Below are 24,441 nucleotides of genomic sequence, written 5' to 3'. Positions count from 1 at the left end.
TTCTTGTCTCATTTCCTCACTTCTGATACCCCTAATATAGTCGCACACGGCCCTCAATTGCTCTTCATAACTCCTCTTCCTCACGGTCAACCCAGCTTACGAAAATCAGCTCTCTCCGATACCTACCATGTCCACGAAAACCACCCCGGCCGGTCCTCCGGTGGCCCTTGATACGATTACCCAGAATATCGGCAATACCCCGTTGGTTAAGCTAAACAGGATTCCGCGCAGCTTGGGAATCGAAGCCACCGTCTACGCCAAATGTGAATATTTCAATGCCGGCGGGAGCGTGAAGGATCGCATCGCTTTGCGCATGATTGAAGAAGCGGAACGATCTGGGCGCATAAAGCCGGGCGATACTTTGATCGAACCTACTAGCGGTAACACGTAGGTCCCGTTGCGCAAATCACGCAGATGTTCTCAAAGCAGATGTTCTAACTCGCATAATTTCCCTATCACTAGTGGTATTGGTCTAGCTCTTGTTGCGGCCGTCAAGGGTTAGTTGATCCAGAGTCTCTAAATTGGGATCTTTTCGGCTAATGATCTTCCCGGAGTATGCAGGCTACAAGACTATCATAACTCTGCCTGAAAAAATGTCCGCTGAGAAAGTGTCCGTATTGCGTGCTTTGAATGCTACTATCATCCGTACTCCCAACGAAGCGGCTTTCGACTCTCCGGAATCTCACATTGGCGTCGCAAAGCGCTTGGAGAAAGAGCTTCCCAATGCGCACATTCTGGACCAGTATGGGAACGTGAACAACCCCCTTGCCCACGAGTTTGGAACCGCAGAGGAAATCTGGACTCAGACAGAAGGTCGGATTAGTGCGGTTGTCGCCGGTGCTGGCACTGGTGGAACGATTACTGGTATCTCTCGCGGCCTCAAGAAGCACAACCCCGATATCCAAGTCATTGCAGCAGACCCCCATGGATCTATCTTGGCACTTCCTGCTGCGCTGAACGAGGAGCATGTGAACGAGCCTTACAAGGTCGAGGGTATCGGATATGATTTCATCCCCGAGGTCTTGGATCGCCAGGCAGTTGACAAGTGGTACAAGACCGCCGACAAAGAGTCGTTCCAATACTCTCGGCGGCTAATCGCCGAGGAAGGTCTTCTTGTTGGTGGAAGCAGTGGAAGTGCCATCTCCGCTTTGGCGCAAGCCGCGAAGGATAATAGATTCAAGAAGGATGACGTGGTTGTCGTCGTCCTGCCCGACAGCATCAGGAGTTATCTTACCAAAGTAAGTCTTCATGTACTCTTAGGCTGTTTTTGACGAGTCGTCTAACCTAGTACAGTTTGCAGATGACGACTGGCTCGCTGCGAATGGTCTTCTGTCATCGACCCCTGAACCCACATCCTTCCCGGCGTTACAGCCACAGGCGAAGAGCGATGCCTTCGCCGGCTCGCAGGTCAAGGCCCTGAGACTGAAGCCCATCACAACAGTCCGATCCAACATCCCCTGTGAAATTGCCATTGAAATGATGCGCGACAGAGGATTCGACCAACTTCCCGTTCTTGCTCCTTCCGGCAAGAAGCTTGTCGGACTGCTTACCCTTGGAAATGTTCTCAGCCGGCTGACCCATGGACGTGCTACCGGGAAGAGCCCGGTTGCTGATGTTATGTTCGATTTCAGCAAGATCCCGGAAATTGTCACCGATCCCAGAGATATGGGGCTTGCCAGCTCGCAGGCCGGCCAGAACGGTAGTGCTAACGCGAAGCCCCATATCAGAGATCGGAAATTTGTGGAGATCACCATGGATACGCCTTTGAGCGTTCTCAACCGATTCCTTGAATGGAACAGCGCAGCTGTTGTTACTGAGCGAGACGACCAAGGCGCCATGAAGCCGGTTGCGGTGGCGACCAAGGTCGATCTCCTCACCTGGATGCTTCACAACGACAACAATGGCACCTCGGGTAACTAAGATTATAATATTCTAGCGACTGCAACTTGACTTTTCAACCGGTGTGCTATAATCTGGAGAGTATCAACTATATCTTCAAATTTCTTTTTTTTTTTTTTTGGCGGATGCCCTCCGGCACACAGTTCTCGAGTCATCCAGTCATATAACGAAGGCTGTGCCATGGGCGGTATGGAGTTAATTGGAACAAAGCTAGATAGTTCAGGTCAAACGAGCAATCAAACACTACCATTAAGTTGGCGCATCTTGACATGTGTGTAGGACTGACGTATATAACAGAGGCCCGGAATGACGTCTCCGGTCCACTGTTCTGTAACTCAAATCACCGGTTTCGATATTAATTAACAATGAATCCAAATTGTACCCCCAAGGGATGGCCAGCAATGGAGATCCCTCTTAACTATACATCGTCTCTTCCTTTAAATACTACTAGACATTTATAATGACAGGAATATTCACCTATAGAGAATTCTCCTTACGGGACACACCACCGTTGGATGGGAAGGTGGCTTTGGTAACAGTATGTCTCCTATTCGTTTACCGAAACATGTAAGAAACATGCAGTATAACCGAGAAATCAACATATCACAATCCTGCAGGAGATTATCGCTAACATGACAATTAATAGGGTGGTCACGGAGACATAGGAAGAGGTACCCAACTCTTCTCTACCCTACTAGTTTATCGCTGCAATTTCGTCTCTCCTTCCACGCCGAGTCTTCAATCAGCTTTTCTAATTCAATGATGTTAATTTAGAGATCACCGCCCAGCTTCTTATTCATAATATAGACAGAGTTTTGATCCTCGGTCGAAATAGTGACAAATTTCTAGCAGCCAAAGAAGAATGGCAACGTCGTCATATCAACCTAGGCAAGGACGACAAAAGAGTCACTTTCGTCCAATGTGATTTGGGTGATATCTTCGCTGTGAAGGAAGCAGCAGTTCAGATCAGAAGTATAACAGAACGACTAGATATCCTTATTTGCAATGGCGGTATGACATGATACCTTCTTCTATACCATCACTCTTCCCTTCACTATTATACTAGTACCACGAACTAGCGACAATAAATGTATTGATTCAGAACAAATTCTATAGGCCTTGGTGTCACAACCAATTACGAACGATCACCCCAGGGAGTGGAAGTGGTCTTTGCGGCAAACTGCGTTGGCCATCAGGAATTGGCCACCCTGCTCCTACCACTACTGAAACGCACAGCAAACCAGCATAGTGAATCCAGAGAAGCCCGGATTGTTGTCACTAGTTCCTCGCTGCACTCGGTATGCCGTACTTTGGACTTTAACCAGCTTACCACGCCTACACGTGTGATGCCTATGCATCCGTATATTGATGGCTTCTGGCGTTATTGTCGTTCCAAGTTGGGAAACATACTCTTTACGAGAGAACTCGCCCGTCGAGTTGAGCAAGAAGGCCCCAGCGCTAACAATATCTACGTGAATGTTTTCTTCCCTGGGAACATTGTCACAGAGCAATGGAAAGCCTGGGACGAGTATGTAGGAACTACTCTCGGTGCAGTTTTCCGTTATGTCTTTTCAATCATTGGGCAAAGTACACAAGACGGCGCTGCCACCGCCGTCTATCTGGCTACAAGTGATCGGATTCGTGTTGATGGGATTCGCGGCCAATACTACATTCCTATTGCCAAGCCAGACGCAACGACTGACATTGGTAAGGACCCGGTTCTCGCCCGCGACCTTTGGGTACGTATTCTTACGTTTTGCCCTCTCTGACCCTGCCTCTTCTCCTCGCGTTTCTGATTGCGTACAGGATTGGATAGATACCAAGGTGACAGAGCATCTGGGCCTTCATTGGCAACAAGAGACCTGATAGCAGCTGCTCCGAGCTGTATCCGTCAGAATTAATACGGTCATCGAACCTTTTTGGCTGAATTCCAGGTATATCGTGATAGTTAGTGTTCCACTTTCTGCTCATGATGATCGTTCCGGCGCATAGGGCTTATATGGACTGTCTGGATTGTGTGTAGGAGTTATGCAATTTTTCAAGATATATCTCGTATCGTTTCATCCCATCTCTAGGGCCAGTAGCACTGTCACTGGCCCAAGTAATATACGAACATCCAGTTCAGAGGCGTTGGCCAATCCATTCCTCCCACTTTCTGACGCCGGCCCCGAGGTTGCCCTCCTCATCACTCTTGACTGCGCCACCGACAATGTCAACAGTCAAACCAATTTCATCTTCTAGGCCTCGGAAGGTGAACTTGATCCGAGTGTCAGTACTTCCCAGGATATCGTCTTCGCCCTCATCAACTCCAGCGTCAGCGCTAGCATCCATGAGACCTTTGCTCTTGGACTTCCGGATTCTGTCAATCTCAGCCTCCAGCTTTTCACGCACTGACCCTGGAGGCAAGGCAGTGAAAAGGTCTTGTTTGTTGGCCACCACGAGAACGGGGATCTCCGAGGCTGCTTTCGCGGAATTCTTGCCCTTCTTAAGGGCTCGGTTCTGGAGGGCTAAAAGCACATCATACAGATATGAAGCTGTATCTCGCAAAGTCTCAGCCTCGACAAGAGCCGCCGTATCGACCATAAAGAGGACTCCGCGCAACTTGGACTTTACATCCTTGGACGTTGACATTGACAGCAATGTCGCAAGTCCCTGAGATACCCGCAATTTTCCATGGCCCGGAGTATCCCACACGCGGTACTTGACAGGGTTCTTGGAAATATCCTTCAGGGAGGTGTCATTGACAGAGCGGTAGCGGTTCGAAGCGGTCTGGATGGAGGCGGGAAGGCTGATGGTAGCTACAGTAGACGTTTGCGAGGTATGTGTGAGCCGAGAGTCTTTGGGAGGAACACGTGACGATTTAGTCTCAAGCTATTGTAGACGAAAGAGGACCGTTAGCACAAGCTACAACTTAGGCAGGAGGGGTGGAGAGAGGAATGCACAAAGCAAGGCCAAGTTAGATTGAACATACCAGGTTTAAGAGAGCGGTCTTGCCAGCCCCACTGGGACCAAGGAGTAGGAAATTGCTGGAGGGTGGAGAAGCAACTGTTCGGTAGAAGATCAGGTGCAGCAGAATAGGTAGCCCAAATGCAATGAAGACTGTGACTGCAATTGCAATGGGGCTGCCGTCAAGCAGACTGGTAGCTATTCCCTCAAGGGTCTTCCAGTTCGCATGAGATTGCATCTTCCACAGATGCCCACGTGAAGCACGGGGGACTGATGCGAAAAGGTTCTTCAATTATCCGGTGAGTAGTGAAAAGGGATTAATTGTGTAGGGCATGAACAGGTCGAGCTCCGCAGTATGTATTCAAGAAGCTACCAATCCGCAAGCGCAGAACTTCTTGTCCCTCGTCTTCCCCAAGTCTGGTTAGGGCAACAATCCTGACGCAGCCAATTAGTAAACCAAAGCCTAGGAGCTGCGATCCTGTCCAGAAATTGGCTGACGTCCAAGTTGTTGCTTGTTGGTTGCTGGAAATTGCAGCGGTGACAACGAAACCAGCAAGCGGGTGGGCCAGACGGATCATGCCACCTTCGGAGCGGGATTCTGGCCGAAGCTGGTGTTTGCCTTGATGCCGTGGTGCCTTAATGCCTGGTTCATGGCCCGTGCGTTATAGTTCCCGACTAGGACATACAGGTATATACTTCGGTAGCACAGCAGGCTTCCCAGCATGCCGTTGATTGCAGGGGGTGACGGGAGGGTGTCAACAGACATCTCTGGCCATCTTCCTTCTTTTGAATTACTTGTCCACGCTCGCTTTTTCTGGCATCTGTGTTTCTTTTTCCTCCCCTCTTTCTCGCTCTTCCCATGATGAGACTCGCGCGCCCAGTAGTATACTTTGCGCTATCGTTTCTCTCAACTGCTTTCGCAGATATCGAGTTCATCGAACCAGCAGCCGGTGCGGTCATCAGAGCTGGGGATGTGGTTACTGCTCACTGGAGGGACTCTGGCGCATTACCTCGACTTGCTTCCCTCTTACAGTATGACCTCTATCTTTGTGCAGGCGGAGACACAGCAGGATCCAATGTGCGTGCTCTATCAATGTTCTCGCCCCTGGTTCAAACCCTACTAATACCCAGATCTTCGATACAGGAGGATGTAGCTCTCCTCGTCAAAGACGCGCTCTTTACCAGGGGCAATTCAGTTTCATTCAATATTGATCCCGAGGTTGGCGGCAATGATGCGAACGCATAGTAAGCCCTCCTCCAATGCTCCCCTGAAACACGATAGAGGGTTTCGATCTTACTGCTGACGATTACATCTCGTGCAGCTTTCTTAGGATTGCCGCTTCTGGTCCTGAAACCTCTGTTGTCAACTACTCGGATCGCTTCACCCTCACGAACATGACCGGCTCATTCTCACCGACTGTCCTAAATGAAATTCATTCGGCCATGTACCCTACAGCCTCCTTCCCTTCGAGCCTTGAGGATGACAATCACGAAGAACTACGAAAGAGACAGGTGGCTGGGCCCTTCACGATTCCCTATCAGTTGCAGACTGGACCTACAAGATACGCACCCATGGCTAAGAAGCCTGGAAGTACAATTCCGCCGGGAACACCAACACCCCAATATCCAACGAGCGCGTATTCCGTTGCTACAACTTATCTACCTCAGGCTACCGTTCAGATGACACTGTCCGCCTCAGAAACATACTCCGTCGTTAGCATTGAAAATACAGTAAGTATAACGTAGCTGGGTCTTGTCAATATCGATTCTGTTCTTCTCTTCTCAAGGTTTACGAAACTGGGCTAATGGCACTCACTTCCACAGGCTTCTCCTGCACCACATGCTGGAGATACTAAAATGAAGCGGTTTTTGGAAAGATGGAAAGATTGAGGCGTATGACGATTCTGGCTTGTAAGGTCTGGACTGTCAATACTTGTTGCTCGATCATCCCATGGCTTCCTCCGTACTTAGCACGCTCCCTGTCCTATGTCTCAATGATTCTACATATTGATGGCTTGTATGTGGCGTTTCCGGACTGGCAGACTGGAGCTCGGGAATACGAGTCTTACCTAACTCCAGGCATTTCCCAGCTATGTATGTTTACACTAAAGTGGTTACTATATTGGTCAACGCTGGCCTCTTGAAGTTTATCGGAATCACCAAGCCTACTACATATACCATAGTGTATGTTTAAATTCTTGGAAAATAAGCAAAGCTCTAGTCTCTTCCATTGTTTAGCCTATACTTTTGTTATATGCAATTCTAATTATATAGTTGTCTGTTACTCATCGATCGTTCCTTCTCCTTCTCAAGATAGCAGAATGTTAGAAGCACTTGCGTTTCAGTGACGTGGACTATCGTTATTTTGTGTGAAAGAGATGTTTTCTCGAAGAGCCACATATTCACTATCTGCATAACCAAGTAGTGACTGAATATGTGTGCTTCTCTGGCCCTTGATGCGGATGATTTCACTGCTGCCGTAATTGACTAGGGCACGCCCAACTTCCTTCGGCTCCTGGCCATGATGAAGGAACTCCCCATTCAAAGCGTCTGGAGAGATCTTCTCTACCACAACCAGGCGCACTGCTTCCTGTTGGCCAAAATGTCCTTCCACCCCTAAAACACCTGCCGGAAGCAAGCCAGCCTTTTTCTGGAGAGCACTATATGCGCCATGATCAATATATAGTGTACCTCGAGGTTTCAGGCCATGAAGAAGCCAGAAAGACCGAGACTGAATCGGGGTTTCCGAGGGAATGAATCGAGTGTGTAGTGGGGGCGGAGTGGGCAAGTCTGGCGAGCCTGAAGACTCTTCGGACCCCAGGTCAAGTTGCTCCGTTTGCTGAAGGTATCTGACAATTTCATGAACATTACCCGGTTTGGAGCTTTTGGTGATGATTGTGGTCACGCCCGCACTGGTTCCCAACTTGGCAGCGACGATCTTGGTACTCATGCCTCCTGTCCCTAAAGAGGATCCGGCAGACGAAACATCAGCCTCCAAAGATGAAATATCCGTGACGACCTCGATAGGCTTCGCATCCGGGTTGTGGCGTGGGTTAGCCGTGTATAGACAGTCGACATCCGTCATTAAGAAGAGGTAGTCGGCTTTGACCATAGCTGCTGTTATTGCCGACAGTGTGTCATTGTCACCGAATTTGATTTCCTAGTTAGAGTAAGCTTTTGCTTTGCTTTTTCGCTTCATAGAACAACTAGCCGAAGCATACCGAGACTGCGAGGGTGTCGTTTTCATTGACGATGGGGATCACACCCATGTCAAATAACTGTGCGAAGGTATTTTGAGCGTTCAGATATTGTGTCCTCTGTACCAGTGTCAGATGTGAAACGTAACTCCAGGAACCAGAATGAACACTTACATCCGCAATGTCGTTCCTGGTCAACAAGATCTGTGCGACGGGGAGACGGAGATGCGAGAAAAGACCGTCCCAAAGACTCATCAGTCTGCATTGCCCAACTGCTGCCAAAGCCTAAAGTTCATAAATCAGCTCCTGGATATCTGGCGATCCGTAGCATTGTGTGTCTTATTACCTGTATACGGGGCAAGTGTTTGGGCCTCTCCTCAATATCCATTCTCCGTAGACCGACGCCGACAGCTCCGGATGAAACGAGCACGACATTATGTCCGTCGCGATGAAGTTTGGCGGCAGTTTCCACAATCAATGTCAATATCGACAGTATAGGCTCATGGGTGTTCTCGTCCACGATGGAACTCGTCCCTGTTTGTAACCAGAATGAATGTTAGCGAATCTGTAACAGTAAATGCCCGGGCTTGTAGTTGGATACCCCGCACCTAGCTTGATGACGATTGTGAGAGGTTTGGAAGCCATTGTGAAGTGAAGTTGGAGTTGATTAATCAGGAATGTTGTTCACACAATCACCCATCTGATGGCGACACTGGCAATTGGCGGTATCCGACCTCCCTCCCAGACGCGACGATGTCAGACAGGCTGCGCTAGTCTTTGTAGCTCGATCGGGCATCCCATTTGCCGTGTGTGATTTTCCGGGGAATATCTATTTTTTGCCAGGCACATCTTTCACCGCCAATGCGGAGAGCTGATGGCGGAATCGGCCTGGACGATCTTTCCGCAGTGCTTAGCGCTTCTTCCGTATCCATTTCACTGCGCTGGCTTCTCGTCCTTGTATTTTTAGGCGAAATGTCGGCTTCAGAGTCTCCCAATACCGGTTCGAAACCCGGCAATCAGGATACGGGCTACATACCGGGCGACGATACCTGGACGCAATGGCGCAATATCTTCTCCATCCTAGCAGGGCGAATGACAGATGAAGGGAAAGAACAATTCCGTGTTGCTCGAGATATCCGGAATGAGGCCGCCGATTGTAAACGTTGCGAGGATCAGCGCGATTATCTCTTACAGTTCAGTAAGTTATTTCCCTTTGCCTCTTCGCGGATTCCCAGGGCTTGGGTACTTAGTCAGGGTTACAGCTAATCCAAGGAATCACAAGGTCCCATAATCCGATTCATGAGTGACAGCATTCGACAGCTTGGGGGAGACCTTCATAGCCACAATATTTATTGTCGCCGATGTACCAATCGAAAAGCTGGAGGCTTCGACCCCGATTATGGGATTTTAATTTGCGCGAACGAGATGAAGGACCAGGGACATCTGGAGGATACAATGGCTCATGAAATGGTCCATGCCTATGATCACCTCAGATTCAAAGTTGACTGGATGGACAATCTGCGGCACGCAGCTTGTACCGAGGTATTTACTCTCCCAAGATCATAATCACCTGAAATTGGCAGCCATTGGCTGATGTAAAAGGCAGATTCGAGCCAGCTCCCTCAGCGGTGAATGTCGGTGGGCGCGCGAGTTCTTCCGGAGGGGCCAGTGGAAGTTTACACAGCAGCATCAAGAGTGTGTTAGAAGAAGAGCTATCCTGTCTGTGCGAGCAAGGCCAACATGCAAGGATGAAGCCCATGCAGAGAAGGTTGTAAATGAAGTATGGGACAGCTGTTTTAGAGACACCCGACCCTTCGACGAGATCTACCGATGATACTACTATTTTTCGAGCGCTGCAGTCCTGCGATAAAGGCCACTCATGTGTATATAGTATTTGTTACGCCACCTGCAAAGATATATTATTAAATAATAGAGCCAAAGGACCGGACGCCGCAAAAAGCAGATAATTATAGAACTCCAGCATGCTCAACGCACTCCGCACGAAACCCAATCACAAGAAGGCCACTGGTTGAAGTGGCAGAGAAGACCACACGTCCCAACACCAAAGCGCCATGAATGCATAAGTATTACGTTATTGTTTGGTATCCTTTGACGAAGCAGAACCAGAACTGCGCTTCACGGTTCGCTCATCCTTAACACAGTGTTTAAGGATCCAGGGATGCCGCTGGATTTCATCAAGAGAGATTCGCTTCTCAGGATCCAGAACAAGGAGCTAGAAGGCATTAGCAATTACTCCATAAGGGGCGGCTGGGCCTCACATACCCGTTTGATAAGATCCCTTGCCTCAGGGCTCACGAATGATGGAACCGACATATCCGCTCTTGCAATCCGCCTCTGTGTCATAACAGGGGTATCCTCAAAGGGAGCTTCTCCAACAAGAAACTCGTAGGTTAAGACACCCAAGCTCCACAGATCGACTTTCTCATTGTAGTAATTGTCCTGTGAGCCCGGCTTGAGCATCTCGGGAGGCAGGTAATCCAGTGTTCCACACATTGTTTGCCTCCGGTTGTTGGGTGCATGTACACTCCATCCAAAGTCACTTATTTTGATTTCCCCGTGGATGCCGACTAGGATATTTTCGGGTTTAATATCACGATGCATGACATGCTTCTTGTGGAGGTATTTCAAAGCAGCAGCCATTTGGGCGATGTACTGAGCAGCTTTCCATTCAGGAAATCGATGTTCCTTGCGAAGGTGTTTATATAACTCTCCCCGACCGGCAAATTCAAGAATCAGAAAGATCCGTTTGCTGTCATGGAAGTGCCCATAAAGCCTTAGAACATTCGGATGACGAAGATTGCTCTGAATCTCGATTTCCCGGCGGACTTGCTTCTGCACTCCACCCTGCTGCAACTCAGATTTGTGCAAGACTTTGAGTGCACATACAAAACCAGAGGACCGCTCTTTGGCCAGGTACACCCTACCAAACTTTCCTTTTCCTAAGGGTTTTCCGATCTCAAACATCCCAAGGTGCAGTTTCTTGGGTGCCGGTTGCTCATATAGCGGGTTTGGGTGTCGTTGTTCTCCATTCTCGTCTAGGTTGCGACTCGGTAAAGTGTTCTGGGAGCCCTTTGTAGGGGACTGAGCAACGTTCATGGCATTGACTTTGTTGTCATTGGTATTTTGAAGAGCCAGCTTCAGCAGGTTGGATCGATTGGAGCCGCTATATTGCCCTGCAGCTCCAAGGCCCGAAAGAGACATAGCTGTTGATAGGGAGCTCTGATGTACGGCATTAACAGGCCATGTACTATACAAGGCGTACTCCAGGACTCATACCTTAGGTTTCGGGTAGCCGCCGCCATTGTGTCCGCTGTCATTTTCGTCTTTGACGGAAAGGCGCTCGAGGCGCGCTTCCAATGTCTTGGAGGCCATGGAGAAAAATGTAATTGACAGTGTTTGGCGACGGGAAAAGAGCTAAACGAGGTTTGCAGGTAATTATCAGGACTATCGTGCCTTACAAAGTCATAGTCAGGCCCTAGAGAGTCTATAGATGAGAAAGCAGTCTAGATGACGAGCTGGAAGAGGATAATGGAGAACGAGTGAGTAGATAAATAAGGTTGGGGAGAACTGGCAGCTCTCTAGCGACGCTCGGATGTTTATCCGGTTTGGTTTCCAGACACATCACCCCAGCAACAGTTCGGACCGCCTCTTTCTCCGACACCGCGGGGTATGATCTATCGGCCGGCCATGGGGAACGCCGACGATGCATACCTGTGAATCAAAAGGTCCCATTCTCTCTTTTCTGACTCCTTTCATATCCTCATATTCTCTCTCCTGCCTGTGTATATGCCATCACTGTCGCTTGCCACCCACTCATTATAATATAGCATGACTTCACGTAGCAACACGGCGTCAGCAAATATGGCGAGTACCGCAACTTCGCCCAGCTTTCAGAAGCCCAATTCCGTGACGGTCAAAGGATTCAAGATCAGCACTCAGAAACTGCCAATACTCAAGGCGGATCCAATTGAGGAAATGACGAAAGAACTAGGAATAACCCCACCAGAAATGATTTTCGGTGACAATTTTGTTGCGATTGAACATGAACAAAGCCCGTGGGGCATAGCTTTCAACGCCTTCGACGCCTTAGATCGTGTGGACAAAACTGGTACATCGATGCTCAAAGTCGCGTACTCGAGAGAATGGCAGAAGAGCAGGTACTGCATCATCGTTGCTTGCCTCACAGGTCAACTCGCACATATTTGTGGCTGACTGGTTGTTAGGGAGAAGACTCACGAAGGAATCAAAGAAGTTGTCAAACCTTTCGATTGGTCTTACACTACGGACTACGCGGGCACAGTGAAACCTGGGAGTCGGCCTTTCACAGCAACAACGAAGCCCATTCCTATCGAACTGTTGAAGCGGCCAGACCCTATCTTGTTTTATGACGACGTCATTCTTTACGAGGATGAACTTGCTGATAACGGCATTACTATGTTTTCATGCAAGATCCGAGTCATGCCATCTAGGCTGCTTCTCCTTGCGAGGTTCTTCATGCGGCTAGACAACGTTCTGTTCCGGCTTCGGGACACGAGAGTCTACGTTGACTTCGATGAGATGGAGATCATCAGAGAATATCAGTCTAGAGAATGTGAATATGAGGCGGTAAGACGGGTAAGCTTGTTGCATTCTCTGATTTCGGGTACTACATCCGATTTGAGTGGCTCAGGGAACTAATCAGTCTTCAGACCTTAGCAGCGACCAGAGACGATGTGCCGGCCGTCATGAGAGACCCTAATAGGCTTTCGGAAATCCTCCCGCTTGTCGAAAAGCGCTTAGAGAGGGTGGCTCTCAATGAATGAAGCACCAATACAACGGATACTCACTACCACAGTCTACCCCCATCTACCACGCACTGAGGCCCAGCTCACAGTCGCGGCTCCAACTGGTTGTAGGAAGTGCAACCGGAATATGGATGACCGCTCTATCTCACCACATAGATTTATGCCGCCTACTTCAGTAGTTTGAGTCGTTTCAGTGCTACTCAGGGCAACTCATGCCAGCAGTAGTCTGGATAAATGAAGTGCGCGGTCGAGGCAACACCACGCGCGGTGACCAGGTTGCGATAATCTTCACTCAGTGAGACAAGGCCCTTAGGGATAGTATCGATCGAAGCCCGGCGATTCACGTTGAATGATATATGACGATACTATCATGGTAGTGCTCATATACCATGGCCTTGTTTACGAAAGAGCGTCATAGTAATGGGGTAGGTGATATAGACAGAATGGTTATTTGCTATCCTTCTGGAGACTCTCGACAATCCTGCTCACGGCCTAAAACCGCGCTCCTACCTATGCTTGTCACATTCCATTAAATATATGGTAGGGATCGTAGTTGATAAGAAGTAGTCGTGACGTACTAGCTAGTTAGATGAACTGGGAACGCTTGGCGGCAAACAGTGCAAACATCGTTGATCTCGCGGGCTTCTAGCTTTCTCCGGAGTATGGAGCAGTCTCAAGTTTTCGGATTGTAATCAAGGAAGACCCCCATCTAACATTTCCACGCAACAAGGCCCCGTACGATCCAAACGGGTATAAACAGTGGCTAGAACCAACTAGGGGGTTGTGCTATACAGACAATCAACAATGCCTTCCGCAGGCCCGAAGAACCTGTCCCTTCGGGGGCTCTACAATTTTCAATGCCCGCGGTCTCAGGTACGGCCTCATCTGGCACAGAGGACAACATGAATAACATTTCGTCTGACAAGGCAATACCATTAGGTACAGGCGTACAATCAGTCACTTCTAACATCGATTCATGCTTCGAAGCCCTCGGTATCTCACCGCTGCACTAGCCATCAGCAACAACCGCTGGCCTCATGCTTCGCTCTTCCTTCGCAAAGTCGGCGAAATTCTTCCCAGCTAGCTCGCGCGATCGGGCCGCGCCCTGGTACTGCAGCAGAGACCTACGTCGCCTACGGAATGACGCAAAAGCTATTCGAGGCCTGCTCCAGACAAGCAGACTACAAGATACCTCAGTTGTCTCAGAAAGGAGCTCAGGTTCCCAAGACAAGTGCCGGGGAAGACTTGGGAGTAGGTGAAGGATGGTGGTATGAAGGTAAGTTTACTTAGGTGTCTTCGTCTTCATGGATGGTGTGGCGTGGTACCATGGGGTGCGTGGCTAACGAATATCATCAAACAGAATTGGGTCTCGTTCCTACTTTCTCAACATGGTCGCAGGTTACATTCCTGCACATGTACTTATTGACGGTCCGGTTGCGCGCTTTGCCGTCGCACGATAGCCTTCAAACCTACTCACGTCATTTGATCGACCACTTCTCACATAGTGCCGAGCATCGCATGGATGTGCTTCACGGGTTGACGAGCCGCGGTATACGCAATAAGTTCCTCAAGGATCTTTTTATCCAATGGCGCGGTGTTTTGGCAGCCTACGATGAAGGCCTAATTAAGGGAGATGCAGTGCTGGGAGCTGCCGTTTGGAGAAACCTCTGGAAGGCGAGCCATACTGCACCAGACGGTAAGGACTTGGATTGGTCGAAGATAGCTCAGGTCGTTGCGTATATGCGGCGAGTACTTTCCGAACTCAATCAGGTGCACGAAGCGGACTTGGTCTTCCAACTGGACCGGCAAAGGAACGGGAAGCCGGGTATTTTCTCTCATTCCGAAGTCGATCAGAAGATGGTCGATAGCAAGCGGTGACATTGTAAGCTAGAAACTACCCGTCGGCGCTCTTTTGTTCGCCTTTTGTACGTATAACTATCATGTCTATTGATTATAATGTAACATATTGGGCTTGAACTTGCATAATTCCATGTATTGTGGAGAAGTAATTGTTTATTTGCTATCACTATCGTGGCTAATAAGCGTAGTTGACATTGCCGGAAGATTATTTCAGGTATGAGTTCAACTTCATTTTTTGGTCCATTATGTGAATCAGTCAGGGGGCGATGGGTTCGTTTATATCGCTAGACGTCCCTCTTTCCAAAGAGATCCTTCTCGACCATTGCTCGGCATATAGGGTGGTAGAAGTCCTTGTGCTTCTCGAAAGTTGCGACTGCAACCTCACGATTGACTCTCTGCAAACTCCGGAACCTGGTTTCTCTGTCAGCGCCATAGATTGTCTTTTCGGTGCAAGGTAGCTTACAATGGTCTCACAAACTTCATTCTTCCAATTCTGCCTAGTAATTCGGTCGCAGGGTCGACAACACTCTCATCGCCAGCTTTCAGGCCCACCTGGAAATACAGATTGGCGACTTCTATGTTCTCACTTTTGGAAAGTCCATAAACTTCGCCCATGAGCTTCGACAGCTCAGGAGTAAGCGGCTGCTCAAGGAGAAGCATTTGTTCCAAAAAGACGACGATCTGGTTTGCGCTCAAGTTCTCGATATCGCTGGGCTGCGGCTTGAAGGAGGTCTCCGGAAGGGACTTCCACTTCTGGGCAAGTTCGTAAACAACATCAACAAGTGATGTATCGAACTGAGGCTTTGGAGGTAGCCCAGGGGCATAGAACCAGGTATCCCAGTCGAGATCATTCAGTAGTTTAGACGCTTCTGCGTCAGCGTCAAAGAAATCCAAGAGAGTCGATTTGAACTCGTAGGAGTCTAGTGACTTCCCCTTGAACACCGTAAAGTACTAAAAGATCAAAATTGAGTCAGTGGGTTCGGTTTGCTTATGAGCCTAGGTAACGCACGTGAGGGATGAAGCGGTCGAATTTCTGCTTTCCTACAAGTGTTTCCAGGTGGAAAAGGAAGTTAAATCCTTTCTCGTAGGGGATGCTGGAGAACGCATCATCGGGGTCCTTGCCCTTGAGGTCCGTGATCAATTTAGTGAACTCGTGGTCATGCCCAAAATGCTCCACGGAGTCAGCGAGTGCTTTCCAACCTATAATGGCGGAGAAGTGTCGATATGCCTCCCCATGTCTAGTTTCGATTAGTAACTGGTTACAGCGGCAAGACATGATGCTAAACTCACACGGCAGCTAGAATCTGAAGCGTTGTCAGCAAAAAGAAAGGATTAGCTGCCTCAGCCGGCGGGAAGGGGCAGGGAAAACAAGCTTACCCGCCTCTCTAAATAGGTAGTCCAGCCTTCGTTCAGCCAGAAATGTTCCCAGGATGCATTGGTCACGAGGTTGCCGCTCCAGCTGTGCGCGAGTTCGTGGGCAATGACATCGATATTTTCCCGGTCCTAACCCGTCTCATTTAGCATCAGACAGCATTTCATTGCACAAGACAGCTCCTATACGTACCTTAGAAATAATACTGGGAGTGGCGAACGTGAAAATGGGATTTTCCATTCCTCCGTAAGGGAAGCTTGGTGGGAGAATCAGGACATTATACTCGCCCCAGGCGTAAGGGTATACGATTTTCTGTCTTGGTCAGAGATGGTCCATTGCACCAGGCAGCTCACAAACCTCGATTGCACCGATAAACTTCTCTGTATCTGCTTCGAGCTCCCACTGGCATTCCTGGACCTTGTCGGGGCTGGTGGCCACAACACTGCGGGGTCCAATTGGAGCTTCTGAAATGTCACTGTCATTCGTGAGCCAACGTGGTGGTGATGGGAATTTGTAGATAGACGACAAGCTTACCCGCTGGCTAGAGCGAAGAGGTAGCTCGGGATTGGGACACGTTGATGGAACTGGTACAAAGATCTGCCCTCAGATTTCGAGACCCCCAGGCCATCCCGAACAGGCAAGCCACTAGCAATCACAGGAAGGGGGGACGAGATGTTGAAGTCGATGGTACTCTTAACATCCGGCGTATCCTGGCAGGGAAATATGGATCGTGCATGGATCGCCTGGCACTGGGAAACTATATTGGACTCTTGTAAGCAGCTCTAATGAGTCTATAACAATCACGCCTGGTCTGAGAATTCTCACAGATATTGGGCGGGAGAAAGGCTGAACTGGCTTACACATGTATGGATGCTTCTTGTTGGATGTTTGAGCCGGGGTCAGCCACTGGAGTGCGGTACACTTTTCAGTAGTCTGAACGGAGATCTAATGGTCTGCAGTGTTAGGCCAGGTAACAGCGAGGAAGGTATCTGGTATTCGGAATTTGAGATGTACCTCAACGTCAATGGTTTCGTCCAAGTTCACTCCCTGATCGAGCTTGATCTTCAAGGCAGAGCCGTAAGGTTCCAACGGAGGGAGAAGCTCCCAGTCAGAAGGCTTGCCATCAATTTTGACGTCTCCGATTGTGACATGGTTAGAGTCCAAAATGATCTCCTTCGAATCACCGTTGGTAGTTGACTTGAGCTTGTGGATGACATTTCCCACGAGCTTTTTCTGATCAAAAAGGATGTCGAAGTTGGCAGTGATGTGGGTGCATATCCAGTTGTTATAGTTGCTCAGGGTATTAGGATCCCTGGGGGGGTTGATGCTAGTCGCCATACTACGTCTGTGAATCTGGGGCAGTCGGAAAGACCACCGGACTTGAGTCGAGAAGTTGACGTTGGCCTTCAGACCGGTAAAGCTGGGAACTCGTGGGGAGCTAATCCGCCAGAACAAAGTGAAAGGAACAGTAGGTTGCATGTGCCCCTCTTATATTACCGGCCGCACGACTGGATGGGAAAAGAGAACGTAAAATTCTTCGCTATCCTCCTACCGTTCTTTTATTATTATTATTGTAATTATTTCGGGTGGGATTTTTAGCTTAGCTACTTAGAGGGACTACTAGGGGGGGAAACCATCCTATCAACCCGATTTCTGCGGGCGGAAGACTCGGGTCCCTTCCCAAGTTGGGCCTCTTTCTCAATTTCTGTTACATTCACGTTCCAAGACATTATTCCTGCCCCGCACTTGATGATGATGATACTACTATGTATTACCTCCTCCGCCTTCCTTTGCTGTTTATACCCTTTTGTACCCAGTGTATAACTGGACTTACTCTTGGTGTTAAAATCGTGTTTACCTATACAAGTCTCTCTCTCTATATTTTATATCTATAATCACATCGCATCAATGATATGTTGAGAATGATAGACTTTTCTGTCAATTAAGAGACATCCTCGAGGACTAAGACTTCACGCCATCTTCCAAAGAATAACAGAGTCGTCATTTTGGCAACAGAAGGGGCTACTAGTACCACTAACCATTGCAAGGTAGTAACTACCGTTTAACCGGTACGTATTACTAGTACGATGTGCTACTAATAATTCCTATGTGGCCATGAGTTGTACGGAGTAGAGTTGTAAAGCGTGGAACTCAGTCGCTGCTAAATGCCTGATTTTGCCTACCATGCAGGTACGGAGTCCGCACGGAGTCCATACTTTGGAGATTGGAGAAGACCTTCCCAAGTGGAACCCAAATCCACCAAATCGATTCAATTGCACGGTAAGCCATGTACTAGGGACCATTGAGCCGTGGCCTACCCTATCTACTATCTACAGCACAAAATGTAGTCTTTTTTTCTTTGCATATTTTTTTACGTACTAGCAAATGGATGTCTCAGACTGAACAAATTGGGAAATGACTACTATGTTGTTTTCGTCTACTGTAGAGGAACCTACTACTTACTTATCATGTTTATCAAAAGTCCCTTTCAGGCCTAGCTTAGCTTGCTAACCGTACCTTACCACATCCGTACTACTAGTACCAAAGTAGTAGGTGACCTAGGTACTGACGGATAAGATTGACACTATGGTTCCTGTCATAGTCCTGACCCCAGAGCTACAACCGCTCGTTCACTTCTACTATCCGTCTTGTTGAGGCATTTGGGTCTCTGCTGCTCAGCCGCAGATTACTTGTCCTTTCAAATACCTACCCTTTCCTTCTTTGTCTAGCCGCAGTAGCTGGAACTTCATATCCCAACGCGCATCTAAGTTTCTACGAGATATGGACGCGCCGCAGGTTCAAGTGGGCGCGCCGGAGACCTCTTCGAACGTCGGAAAAGAAAGCGAAAGCACGTACACTACACAGAAAACTGGCGACCGTGATGTGGATGTAACTGCGCCTTCGAGTGGTGTGAACGAAGGCCAGGCAGACTCCACTGAAGACATCGATCTGCCAGACGCGGGCGCAGCTGAGCCAGAAACGGCACCAGCACCCCCCAAGAAAAACCCTGGCTTCCAATTCCTTGAGTAAGGGCCCGTATCCTTTCTTCAATGCAATTATTTGATATCCGCGCCTGCATGTTCTGTCTCTCTACATGATCTTTTAAACTTACAGTATTCCAGCTTTCTGAAGTCACCTATCGTGGAACTGGTCGTCGGAACTGGAGAGAGCAAAACTGGCTTGTCGGCACATCAAAGTTTGCTTTTGGAGTCGCCTATTCTTGCAGAGAAGGTCACTGCCTTGGGTGAATCGAGCGCTGTAAGTAATTGATGCGATTTACTCTTCTGCATAGCCACGCTCTGATATCCGATAGCGTCGCATTGAGCTTCCCGAGGAGAATGTGGAAGCCTTTGGTTATTTCCTCCAATTTCAGTATACCCGCGATTACTTGGCCTCCCAGCTCGAAACACCTACCGAACAAGAAGCAGTCTCCGGCGAAATAGACGATAGTGGCGAACAATTATTGAAGCATGCGCGAGTATACACCTTGGCCGACAAGTTGGGGATCCCTGCGCTCAAAACACTAGCACACTCAAAGATTCACCGTATCAACAGCACCTCGCATGGAGAAATCGCATATGCTCGCTATGTCTACATGAACACTCCGGTCGACGATGTTACTATTCGAAAGCCAGTGGCCACCTTCTGGGCCCTGAGGAGCCACATTCTCCGCCACGAGGCTGAAGAGGAATTCCGAAAGCTGTGTATTGAGGTTCCCCAATTCAGCTTCGATGTTCTTAGTCTTGTTCTCGATCAGAAGGAGAAGCGTGCCCAGGACAAGGCTGAGTCTGAGTCGGCCGTGAAAGGAAGCGGACGGAAACGACTTCGGAGTGGGCTATAGTAAACGAAAATTTTAGAGATTTGATTGAATCCTACACCGGATAAGGGGGGATAAGAATTGACGCAACCCTCTGCACGGCTCCAAGCAGAAAGCCAAAGCGGTACATCGTCATTTTGTATAACATGAGAACTCGCCTAATTACCCGCGATCTGTCGCCAACGAGCTCCTAGCATTGCCTCACAGGCAACCTTCAGCTATATTGCACTTTATCGCAGGGCTCAGTGCGACTATGGTACTTCTACCAATCTCGAGTATCTTTGCCTCTGGTGCCCATCCAGATGCCAGCTCTATGCAGCTGTCCAGAGGCATATTTCCGGAATTTTTCCGAGTCGTGATTTGCTACCATCGCAGTCACTATCATTCCTGGCCTTCTGCTGGTTACCTATCAACATATGATGTATATTTACTAAAATTAGTACGTAGCGAAAGTCAAACTTTACAGGACTCTCTAAACTGTGTGCTTTATCTCATGGACTATGAGGAAGCAAGATAGCCATAACCTTGAATACATCAAATAACCCCTAATTGGCTAGAACCTCCACTTCTTCTATAGCCTTTGGCGCTGTGGTCAGGTTCTCGTAACCCTGCTGAGTAACGTGGACATTATCTTCAATGCGTACTCCTCCAACGTTCCAATACTTCTCAAGGACGTTCGTATCGATGTATTTGCTGGTCTCAGGGGAGGTAAGGTACGGATCAATGATGAACCGGCAAAAGTAGATCTAAAGGGATCTTTAGCAAGTAAAAGATCGAAAAGGGTGAGGAAATCTTACACCTGGTTCAACTGTGATAACTGATCCCGCGGGTAAACGGCCCCTCACGCGTAGATACTTGAACATGGCGTCTTTATCTGCATAGTTCGGGTTACCACCGGTATCGTGGGTGTCCATACCCAGGTAGTGGCCTAGGCCATGGGGGAAGAAGGCGACGCTAATCCTCTTCTCGAACAATTCGTCTTCAGAGCCACGTAGGATCCCCAGTTTTAGCAAACCCTTGATTGCGATGCGATGGGCATGCGCATGGACATCTTCCCACTGCACATTTTCTCTCAACATTGCAATGGCCTCCAACTGCATCTGTAGCACAATTTTGTATATTTCCTGTGTTTCCGAGGTAAATTTTCCACCCAGAGGGAAAACACGTGTAATATCAGCACAATATGTTCGGTACTCCGCCCCAGCATCGATAAGAACGCTAGATTTCCTCTGCTTGGTGGCTGGATCATCCAAGTTGTCGTCATTTCTTCCATAGTGAAGAGTGGCTCCGTTCTGGCCGCAGGCAACGATGGGATGGTAAGCTTGATCACGGGCACCATTGGCAATACAGGTTGCGATGAAAGCCGCCTCGATCTCACGCTCATTGGTGGCGGTCTTGGATGCTTCAATGGCAGCAATATGCGCCTTTGCGGAGATGTCATTTGCCTTTCTCAAGAGCGCGATCTCATACTCATCTTTGACCACACGCGTGCTGTCGATGGCTCCCTTCAATACCGAGGTATTGGTTTCGTGAAAGCAGTCGAATTTGATTCCTTCTGTAATCTGGCCCTCGATGACAAAGGCAACAGAGTTACCATTTCCATCTGAGGCGATCGAGGCCAACGTGGCATTGACATCGGTAGTGTATAGCACTTGGTCAACGTCGTAGAGTCTCAGTGCCTCTGCAATAGACATGGGAAGACCTGACCAGATCACATCCTCTGGGTCAATTGGTGGGATGAACAGGGTCAATTTATCAGAGTCAATGTTGTAGATCAGAGACGAATCTGGGAGCGGGCAGCCCGACAAATAAAAAAAGGATCGGCGTTGTCTGGGCCATGAAGCTTGATTAGCTTTGCAAGTTTCAAGCGATCAAGCGGCAACAGGAGAGCATCGGAATAGAGTTAATATAAGCTGCCATACCTGAAGTGCATCGCCTCATCATTATCCTCGATAAGTCGAGTTTTCTGTGCTTCAAGGTAAATAATCCCATGCCGGGCAGAGCCGCCCACTTGAAGACGCTCGGCAACCCGGCGGGCATGGGCTTTGGCAGGGTATCGTCCTGCCAGAATGGAATTCAAGGTAGTCATGACTGGGATTTCCAAGTGGATGTTCAAATCAAATGACTGTTAGGAGGAAAACCATGGGCGTCGAAGAATTTGAATTCGGCGGGGTCAATTTGCGGGGTTTAATTTGGCGGACTCTGTTGCCGGTTATCATCGCAATAGCGCGGCTATCTCGTTCCTTACTCAGACAAATCTGACCATTCGCTTAGATAACTAGTTGATCCCATAACTAATCGGAACTAATCTCGTGAGCAACAATTATAGAGGTGTCCGCTATCTGAAGACTTCACTGCCTTGGCTGTCAGGTGCCACGTCTTCGAATTCTAACTCCCATTTATCAACATCCGCAAACTTCTTTGCTTGCAACCTCAATTCATCGCTAAGGAAATGGCTGCCCAGGGGAGACTCTGCAGTGGACTCGGACTCGGACTCCTCTGAGTCTGGCGGGGACGATAAAGGGGATGACAAAGGTGATGTATCGACCGGCTCGTTCTCTGTATTAGGTCCCATAGTTCTGTATGTCATTCTTTTATCTCCTGTTTTTTTGGCCGTGGCATTCGGCTGAGCAGCAGGGTGCTGGCCGCCTATTATTTGTCCTTCGACACTATCTGCCATTGGTTGCGCCCCCTGTACAGTCCTGGTACTTTTTGCAGATTTCTGTTCCACCAGGCGCTTTCTTGGTGCCCGGGATGATTGTTTGGGCGTTAGGTAGTACAATTCGTCATCGTCGTCATCCTGCTCAGTGGCGGATTGATCGCCATCAATTGGATCTTCTCGGATCTCAGAACCATCCATACCAAAGCGTTTACGTTGTGAGCGGTTTCTCCGAGGCAAAAGCCTATCTTGAAGGGCTGACGTTGGTAAGACCAGCTTATTAGTGGTTGCCGGCTCAGCTGGCTTGTCTATATGCTTCTGCTGGGCTGATCCACGTGGTGACTCCGTATGTGTCGGGCTGAGTGGCGGGCTGCTGCTCATGGGAGGGGCCAGCGTTTGGCTGAGTGCACCAGGCGAATCCGGGATTTGAGTATGACCAACTGACACACCAATCCCGCTTTGTCGCCGTTGTGATGTAGGCGATGTAGCAGGAGAATTCTCGGTAACTTCCGAGTCCGATTGAGAAGCATGTGGTGTTTCGCCAGACAGTTTACGCTTGCGCGACCCGTCACTGGACGGAGTTGGATGCCTAGGCGATGGTGACGCAGTTTGTCGGATTGGGAGGGGCCTACTCCTTGAGAGATTCAAAGGGGTGGACTCATCTTCCGGACTCAAACTACCGAGGAAAACATCATCATCATCATCAAGGTCAGAGGAACCGTCCTCTGCTTGCATCATCTGCATGATGCTTGGCTGCCGGGGCCTCCTTCTAAAGTTACTTAATATCGAGCTTTCAAATGCGGGAGTTCCTGGAACTTTAGAGCCTGTATCGCCCTTTCTCCCGACAACAGAGAGGGTTGACGAGTACCCTCGAGCTCTCGTAGCCGGGCGACTGCCTGTGGTCTCACGGTCCCCAATGGGCGAGGACTCGATCGCATGTTCTTGTGCTCTCGTTAAAGGCGTCTGGTTCCTCAATTGCCGCCTGATTTCCGAGGCTTGGCCGCTTTGGCCCACCTCAGGAAAATCTGTGACGATCTGGTTTGCATTTTCTGTGAACTTGCTATTTGCTTCTGAGGATATGCCATGCCGTCCGGGGCCCTGTTGACTATCATTCTCGGCGGCTGGCGGAGCCTTAGATGTCAAGCGATTGCGTTTTGTGGGCGGTCTCGGCATTCTGCGATTTGTGTCTAGAACTGTAGAGACTTGTGAGTGGTAAGGTCGAAGTGGAGGGAAAGGCGGGCCTGTATTTGGTGCTGTGCCCTGCTTAACCACACGAAGGACCTGTGTATGGAACGGGACTTCGTGTAAGCAGATAACGCCTACAGAGTGTCTTCTGTGGCTTCGAAATAGGTATAATCTGGGATAATACGGTGTGTACAGGCGATACGTATGCGACAAGTTCGAGAATGGCCCTGTGTTGTATTTGACGAATAGGGGAGGTTGTTTAATAGATTGCAAACAGTCGCAATCACCATGGAGGTTTTTGCGCGTCCCGTTGTTTTGGCGGGAAACCAGGCGCGCCGCGCGTGTGTGCTACTACGTACGTGCGTTGGGTGGATCCATACGTACCTACTTCTTTTGGCATGATTTAACCACTAACCTCTAATACAATCAAGCTTCCCCAATTTCTGTGATTTCTAATGTTGTGAGGTATTACTTCACTCTTCGCATTCACAGGTCCAGTACAGCAAGGGCAGGGGTTTACTTACCAAATAACTATACTCATGTGGCTTTCAGACTCAATCGTCACCTACTTACAACGTAATTGACTCTGATGGTTGGTTAGTCGAATAATTATTGTACTTTGTACAACCTTCTGACTGATGGTTATTCCAATCTCGGCTTTCGAGATGTCCTTTCCATCACATTGTGGAGTACATGAAAGT

General features: G+C 48.9%; 14 protein-coding genes across 14 annotated transcripts; 8 read left to right on the top strand and 6 right to left on the bottom strand.

Annotated features, from left to right (window-relative positions):
- On the top strand, positions 1-2,020 carry BO87DRAFT_362820 (cystathionine beta-synthase CYS4). Its single transcript, XM_025621652.1, has 4 exons — positions 1-387; positions 463-497; positions 562-1,238; positions 1,294-2,020. The coding sequence occupies exons 1-4, from the start codon at positions 128-130 to the stop codon at positions 1,918-1,920; spliced, it is 1,599 nt and encodes a 532-aa protein (XP_025477810.1). The 5' UTR covers positions 1-127; the 3' UTR covers positions 1,921-2,020.
- A 339-nt stretch (positions 2,021-2,359) lies between these two features.
- Positions 2,360-3,765, top strand: BO87DRAFT_312801 (putative short chain dehydrogenase/reductase; the record flags this gene model as incomplete). The annotated part of the gene is made up of 5 exons (XM_025619595.1): positions 2,360-2,437; positions 2,546-2,570; positions 2,674-2,910; positions 3,016-3,638; positions 3,706-3,765. 5 exons carry the CDS (start codon positions 2,360-2,362, stop codon positions 3,763-3,765), a joined length of 1,023 nt encoding a protein of 340 aa, XP_025477809.1.
- Positions 3,526-5,375, bottom strand: BO87DRAFT_378209 (signal recognition particle receptor subunit beta). Its single transcript, XM_025623751.1, has 2 exons — positions 4,871-5,375; positions 3,526-4,770 (listed from the first exon to the last, which is right to left on the bottom strand). The coding sequence occupies exons 1-2, from the start codon at positions 5,081-5,083 to the stop codon at positions 4,021-4,023; spliced, it is 963 nt and encodes a 320-aa protein (XP_025477808.1). The 5' UTR covers positions 5,084-5,375; the 3' UTR covers positions 3,526-4,020.
- Positions 5,376-5,704: 329 nt separating this feature from the next.
- Positions 5,705-6,735, top strand: BO87DRAFT_312768 (putative beta-1,6-glucan biosynthesis protein (Knh1); the record flags this gene model as incomplete). The annotated part of the gene is made up of 3 exons (XM_025619593.1): positions 5,705-6,090; positions 6,168-6,576; positions 6,670-6,735. The coding sequence occupies 3 exons, from the start codon at positions 5,705-5,707 to the stop codon at positions 6,733-6,735; spliced, it is 861 nt and encodes a 286-aa protein (XP_025477807.1).
- A 330-nt stretch (positions 6,736-7,065) lies between these two features.
- BO87DRAFT_338516 (glutamate 5-kinase) lies at positions 7,066-8,836 on the bottom strand. The gene is made up of 5 exons (XM_025620593.1): positions 8,651-8,836; positions 8,389-8,576; positions 8,217-8,327; positions 8,067-8,162; positions 7,066-8,005 (listed from the first exon to the last, which is right to left on the bottom strand). The coding sequence occupies exons 1-5, from the start codon at positions 8,685-8,687 to the stop codon at positions 7,187-7,189; spliced, it is 1,251 nt and encodes a 416-aa protein (XP_025477806.1). The 5' UTR covers positions 8,688-8,836; the 3' UTR covers positions 7,066-7,186.
- A 178-nt stretch (positions 8,837-9,014) lies between these two features.
- Positions 9,015-9,876, top strand: BO87DRAFT_312727 (mitochondrial inner membrane protease ATP23; the record flags this gene model as incomplete). Its single annotated transcript, XM_025619591.1, has 3 exons — positions 9,015-9,240; positions 9,325-9,584; positions 9,649-9,876. 3 exons carry the CDS (start codon positions 9,015-9,017, stop codon positions 9,874-9,876), a joined length of 714 nt encoding a protein of 237 aa, XP_025477805.1.
- A 91-nt stretch (positions 9,877-9,967) lies between these two features.
- On the bottom strand, positions 9,968-11,607 carry BO87DRAFT_106997 (aurora family serine/threonine-protein kinase). Its single transcript, XM_025617831.1, has 3 exons — positions 11,340-11,607; positions 10,326-11,282; positions 9,968-10,275 (listed from the first exon to the last, which is right to left on the bottom strand). Exons 1-3 carry the CDS (start codon positions 11,433-11,435, stop codon positions 10,135-10,137), a joined length of 1,194 nt encoding a protein of 397 aa, XP_025477804.1. The 5' UTR covers positions 11,436-11,607; the 3' UTR covers positions 9,968-10,134.
- A 317-nt stretch (positions 11,608-11,924) lies between these two features.
- BO87DRAFT_312806 (TIP41 family protein) lies at positions 11,925-12,865 on the top strand (the record flags this gene model as incomplete). Its single annotated transcript, XM_025619596.1, has 3 exons — positions 11,925-12,220; positions 12,287-12,677; positions 12,752-12,865. The coding sequence occupies 3 exons, from the start codon at positions 11,925-11,927 to the stop codon at positions 12,863-12,865; spliced, it is 801 nt and encodes a 266-aa protein (XP_025477803.1).
- A 675-nt stretch (positions 12,866-13,540) lies between these two features.
- BO87DRAFT_417378 (uncharacterized protein) lies at positions 13,541-14,817 on the top strand. The gene is made up of 3 exons (XM_025626808.1): positions 13,541-13,720; positions 13,787-14,123; positions 14,208-14,817. The coding sequence occupies exons 1-3, from the start codon at positions 13,652-13,654 to the stop codon at positions 14,723-14,725; spliced, it is 924 nt and encodes a 307-aa protein (XP_025477802.1). The 5' UTR covers positions 13,541-13,651; the 3' UTR covers positions 14,726-14,817.
- Positions 14,818-14,842: 25 nt separating this feature from the next.
- BO87DRAFT_378204 (bifunctional aminopeptidase/epoxide hydrolase) lies at positions 14,843-17,661 on the bottom strand. Its single transcript, XM_025623750.1, has 10 exons — positions 17,094-17,661; positions 16,940-17,024; positions 16,614-16,836; positions 16,437-16,554; positions 16,272-16,391; positions 16,085-16,210; positions 15,998-16,011; positions 15,717-15,945; positions 15,171-15,658; positions 14,843-15,118 (listed from the first exon to the last, which is right to left on the bottom strand). Exons 1-10 carry the CDS (start codon positions 17,556-17,558, stop codon positions 14,992-14,994), a joined length of 1,995 nt encoding a protein of 664 aa, XP_025477801.1. The 5' UTR covers positions 17,559-17,661; the 3' UTR covers positions 14,843-14,991.
- Positions 17,662-18,680: 1,019 nt separating this feature from the next.
- BO87DRAFT_338502 (uncharacterized protein) lies at positions 18,681-20,360 on the top strand. Its single transcript, XM_025620592.1, has 3 exons — positions 18,681-19,105; positions 19,202-19,337; positions 19,393-20,360. Exons 1-3 carry the CDS (start codon positions 18,861-18,863, stop codon positions 19,918-19,920), a joined length of 909 nt encoding a protein of 302 aa, XP_025477800.1. The 5' UTR covers positions 18,681-18,860; the 3' UTR covers positions 19,921-20,360.
- BO87DRAFT_106827 (uncharacterized protein) lies at positions 20,035-20,533 on the top strand. The gene has a single exon (XM_025617829.1). The coding sequence runs from the start codon at positions 20,150-20,152 to the stop codon at positions 20,411-20,413; it is 264 nt and encodes an 87-aa protein (XP_025477799.1). The 5' UTR covers positions 20,035-20,149; the 3' UTR covers positions 20,414-20,533.
- BO87DRAFT_106833 (aminopeptidase P family protein) lies at positions 20,428-22,109 on the bottom strand. Its single transcript, XM_025617830.1, has 3 exons — positions 21,819-22,109; positions 20,694-21,726; positions 20,428-20,642 (listed from the first exon to the last, which is right to left on the bottom strand). The coding sequence occupies exons 1-3, from the start codon at positions 21,983-21,985 to the stop codon at positions 20,442-20,444; spliced, it is 1,401 nt and encodes a 466-aa protein (XP_025477798.1). The 5' UTR covers positions 21,986-22,109; the 3' UTR covers positions 20,428-20,441.
- Positions 22,110-22,216: 107 nt separating this feature from the next.
- Positions 22,217-24,109, bottom strand: BO87DRAFT_378201 (uncharacterized protein). The gene has a single exon (XM_025623749.1). It carries the CDS (start codon positions 23,726-23,728, stop codon positions 22,235-22,237), a length of 1,494 nt encoding a protein of 497 aa, XP_025477797.1. The 5' UTR covers positions 23,729-24,109; the 3' UTR covers positions 22,217-22,234.
- Positions 24,110-24,441: the final 332 nt, after the last annotated feature.

This window comes from Aspergillus neoniger (genome assembly GCF_003184625.1).
Source record: "Aspergillus neoniger CBS 115656 unplaced genomic scaffold BO87scaffold_24, whole genome shotgun sequence".
Lineage (NCBI taxonomy): Eukaryota > Fungi > Ascomycota > Eurotiomycetes > Eurotiales > Aspergillaceae > Aspergillus > Aspergillus neoniger.
The sequence above is the reverse complement of the archived record's forward strand: the minus strand, read 5'-3'. Positions and strand labels throughout refer to the sequence as shown.

What these genes read in the sequence shown, in the direction of transcription:
- BO87DRAFT_362820 (XM_025621652.1), top strand. Translation starts at nt 128, where the DNA reads ATGTCCACGAAAACCACCCCGGCCGGTCCTCCGGTGGCCCTTGATACG. An exon ending in GAACCTACTAGCGGTAACAC is followed by an intron (nt 388 to 462) that starts GTAGGTCCCGTT and finishes CCCTATCACTAG; the next exon opens with TGGTATTGGTCTAGCTCTTG. An exon ending in TCTTGTTGCGGCCGTCAAGG is followed by an intron (nt 498 to 561) that starts GTTAGTTGATCC and finishes CGGAGTATGCAG; the next exon opens with GCTACAAGACTATCATAACT.
- BO87DRAFT_378209 (XM_025623751.1), bottom strand. Translation starts at nt 5,083, where the DNA reads ATGCAATCTCATGCGAACTGGAAGACCCTTGAGGGAATAGCTACCAGT. An exon ending in AGACCGCTCTCTTAAACCTG is followed by an intron (nt 4,771 to 4,870) that starts GTATGTTCAATC and finishes CGTCTACAATAG; the next exon opens with CTTGAGACTAAATCGTCACG.
- BO87DRAFT_338516 (XM_025620593.1), bottom strand. Translation starts at nt 8,687, where the DNA reads ATGGCTTCCAAACCTCTCACAATCGTCATCAAGCTAG. An exon ending in CACAATCGTCATCAAGCTAG is followed by an intron (nt 8,577 to 8,650) that starts GTGCGGGGTATC and finishes GGTTACAAACAG; the next exon opens with GGACGAGTTCCATCGTGGAC. An exon ending in ACGACACCCTCGCAGTCTCG is followed by an intron (nt 8,006 to 8,066) that starts GTATGCTTCGGC and finishes TACTCTAACTAG; the next exon opens with GAAATCAAATTCGGTGACAA.
- BO87DRAFT_106997 (XM_025617831.1), bottom strand. Translation starts at nt 11,435, where the DNA reads ATGGCCTCCAAGACATTGGAAGCGCGCCTCGAGCGCCTTTCCGTCAAA. An exon ending in GCGGCTACCCGAAACCTAAG is followed by an intron (nt 11,283 to 11,339) that starts GTATGAGTCCTG and finishes GCCGTACATCAG; the next exon opens with AGCTCCCTATCAACAGCTAT. An exon ending in CAAGGGATCTTATCAAACGG is followed by an intron (nt 10,276 to 10,325) that starts GTATGTGAGGCC and finishes AATGCCTTCTAG; the next exon opens with CTCCTTGTTCTGGATCCTGA.
- BO87DRAFT_417378 (XM_025626808.1), top strand. Translation starts at nt 13,652, where the DNA reads ATGCCTTCCGCAGGCCCGAAGAACCTGTCCCTTCGGGGGCTCTACAAT. An exon ending in TTCAATGCCCGCGGTCTCAG is followed by an intron (nt 13,721 to 13,786) that starts GTACGGCCTCAT and finishes CAATACCATTAG; the next exon opens with GTACAGGCGTACAATCAGTC. An exon ending in TGAAGGATGGTGGTATGAAG is followed by an intron (nt 14,124 to 14,207) that starts GTAAGTTTACTT and finishes ATCATCAAACAG; the next exon opens with AATTGGGTCTCGTTCCTACT.
- BO87DRAFT_378204 (XM_025623750.1), bottom strand. Translation starts at nt 17,558, where the DNA reads ATGCAACCTACTGTTCCTTTCACTTTGTTCTGGCGGATTAGCTCCCCA. An exon ending in CTCTTCGCTCTAGCCAGCGG is followed by an intron (nt 16,555 to 16,613) that starts GTAAGCTTGTCG and finishes CACGAATGACAG; the next exon opens with TGACATTTCAGAAGCTCCAA. An exon ending in CTCCCAGTATTATTTCTAAG is followed by an intron (nt 16,211 to 16,271) that starts GTACGTATAGGA and finishes GAGACGGGTTAG; the next exon opens with GACCGGGAAAATATCGATGT.
- BO87DRAFT_338502 (XM_025620592.1), top strand. Translation starts at nt 18,861, where the DNA reads ATGGACGCGCCGCAGGTTCAAGTGGGCGCGCCGGAGACCTCTTCGAAC. An exon ending in CCTGGCTTCCAATTCCTTGA is followed by an intron (nt 19,106 to 19,201) that starts GTAAGGGCCCGT and finishes ACAGTATTCCAG; the next exon opens with CTTTCTGAAGTCACCTATCG. An exon ending in CCTTGGGTGAATCGAGCGCT is followed by an intron (nt 19,338 to 19,392) that starts GTAAGTAATTGA and finishes GATATCCGATAG; the next exon opens with CGTCGCATTGAGCTTCCCGA.
- BO87DRAFT_106827 (XM_025617829.1), top strand. Translation starts at nt 20,150, where the DNA reads ATGGTACTTCTACCAATCTCGAGTATCTTTGCCTCTGGTGCCCATCCA.
- BO87DRAFT_106833 (XM_025617830.1), bottom strand. Translation starts at nt 21,985, where the DNA reads ATGACTACCTTGAATTCCATTCTGGCAGGACGATACCCTGCCAAAGCC. An exon ending in GATGAGGCGATGCACTTCAG is followed by an intron (nt 21,727 to 21,818) that starts GTATGGCAGCTT and finishes TTCATGGCCCAG; the next exon opens with ACAACGCCGATCCTTTTTTT. An exon ending in TTATCACAGTTGAACCAGGT is followed by an intron (nt 20,643 to 20,693) that starts GTAAGATTTCCT and finishes AGATCCCTTTAG; the next exon opens with ATCTACTTTTGCCGGTTCAT.
- BO87DRAFT_378201 (XM_025623749.1), bottom strand. Translation starts at nt 23,728, where the DNA reads ATGCCGAGACCGCCCACAAAACGCAATCGCTTGACATCTAAGGCTCCG.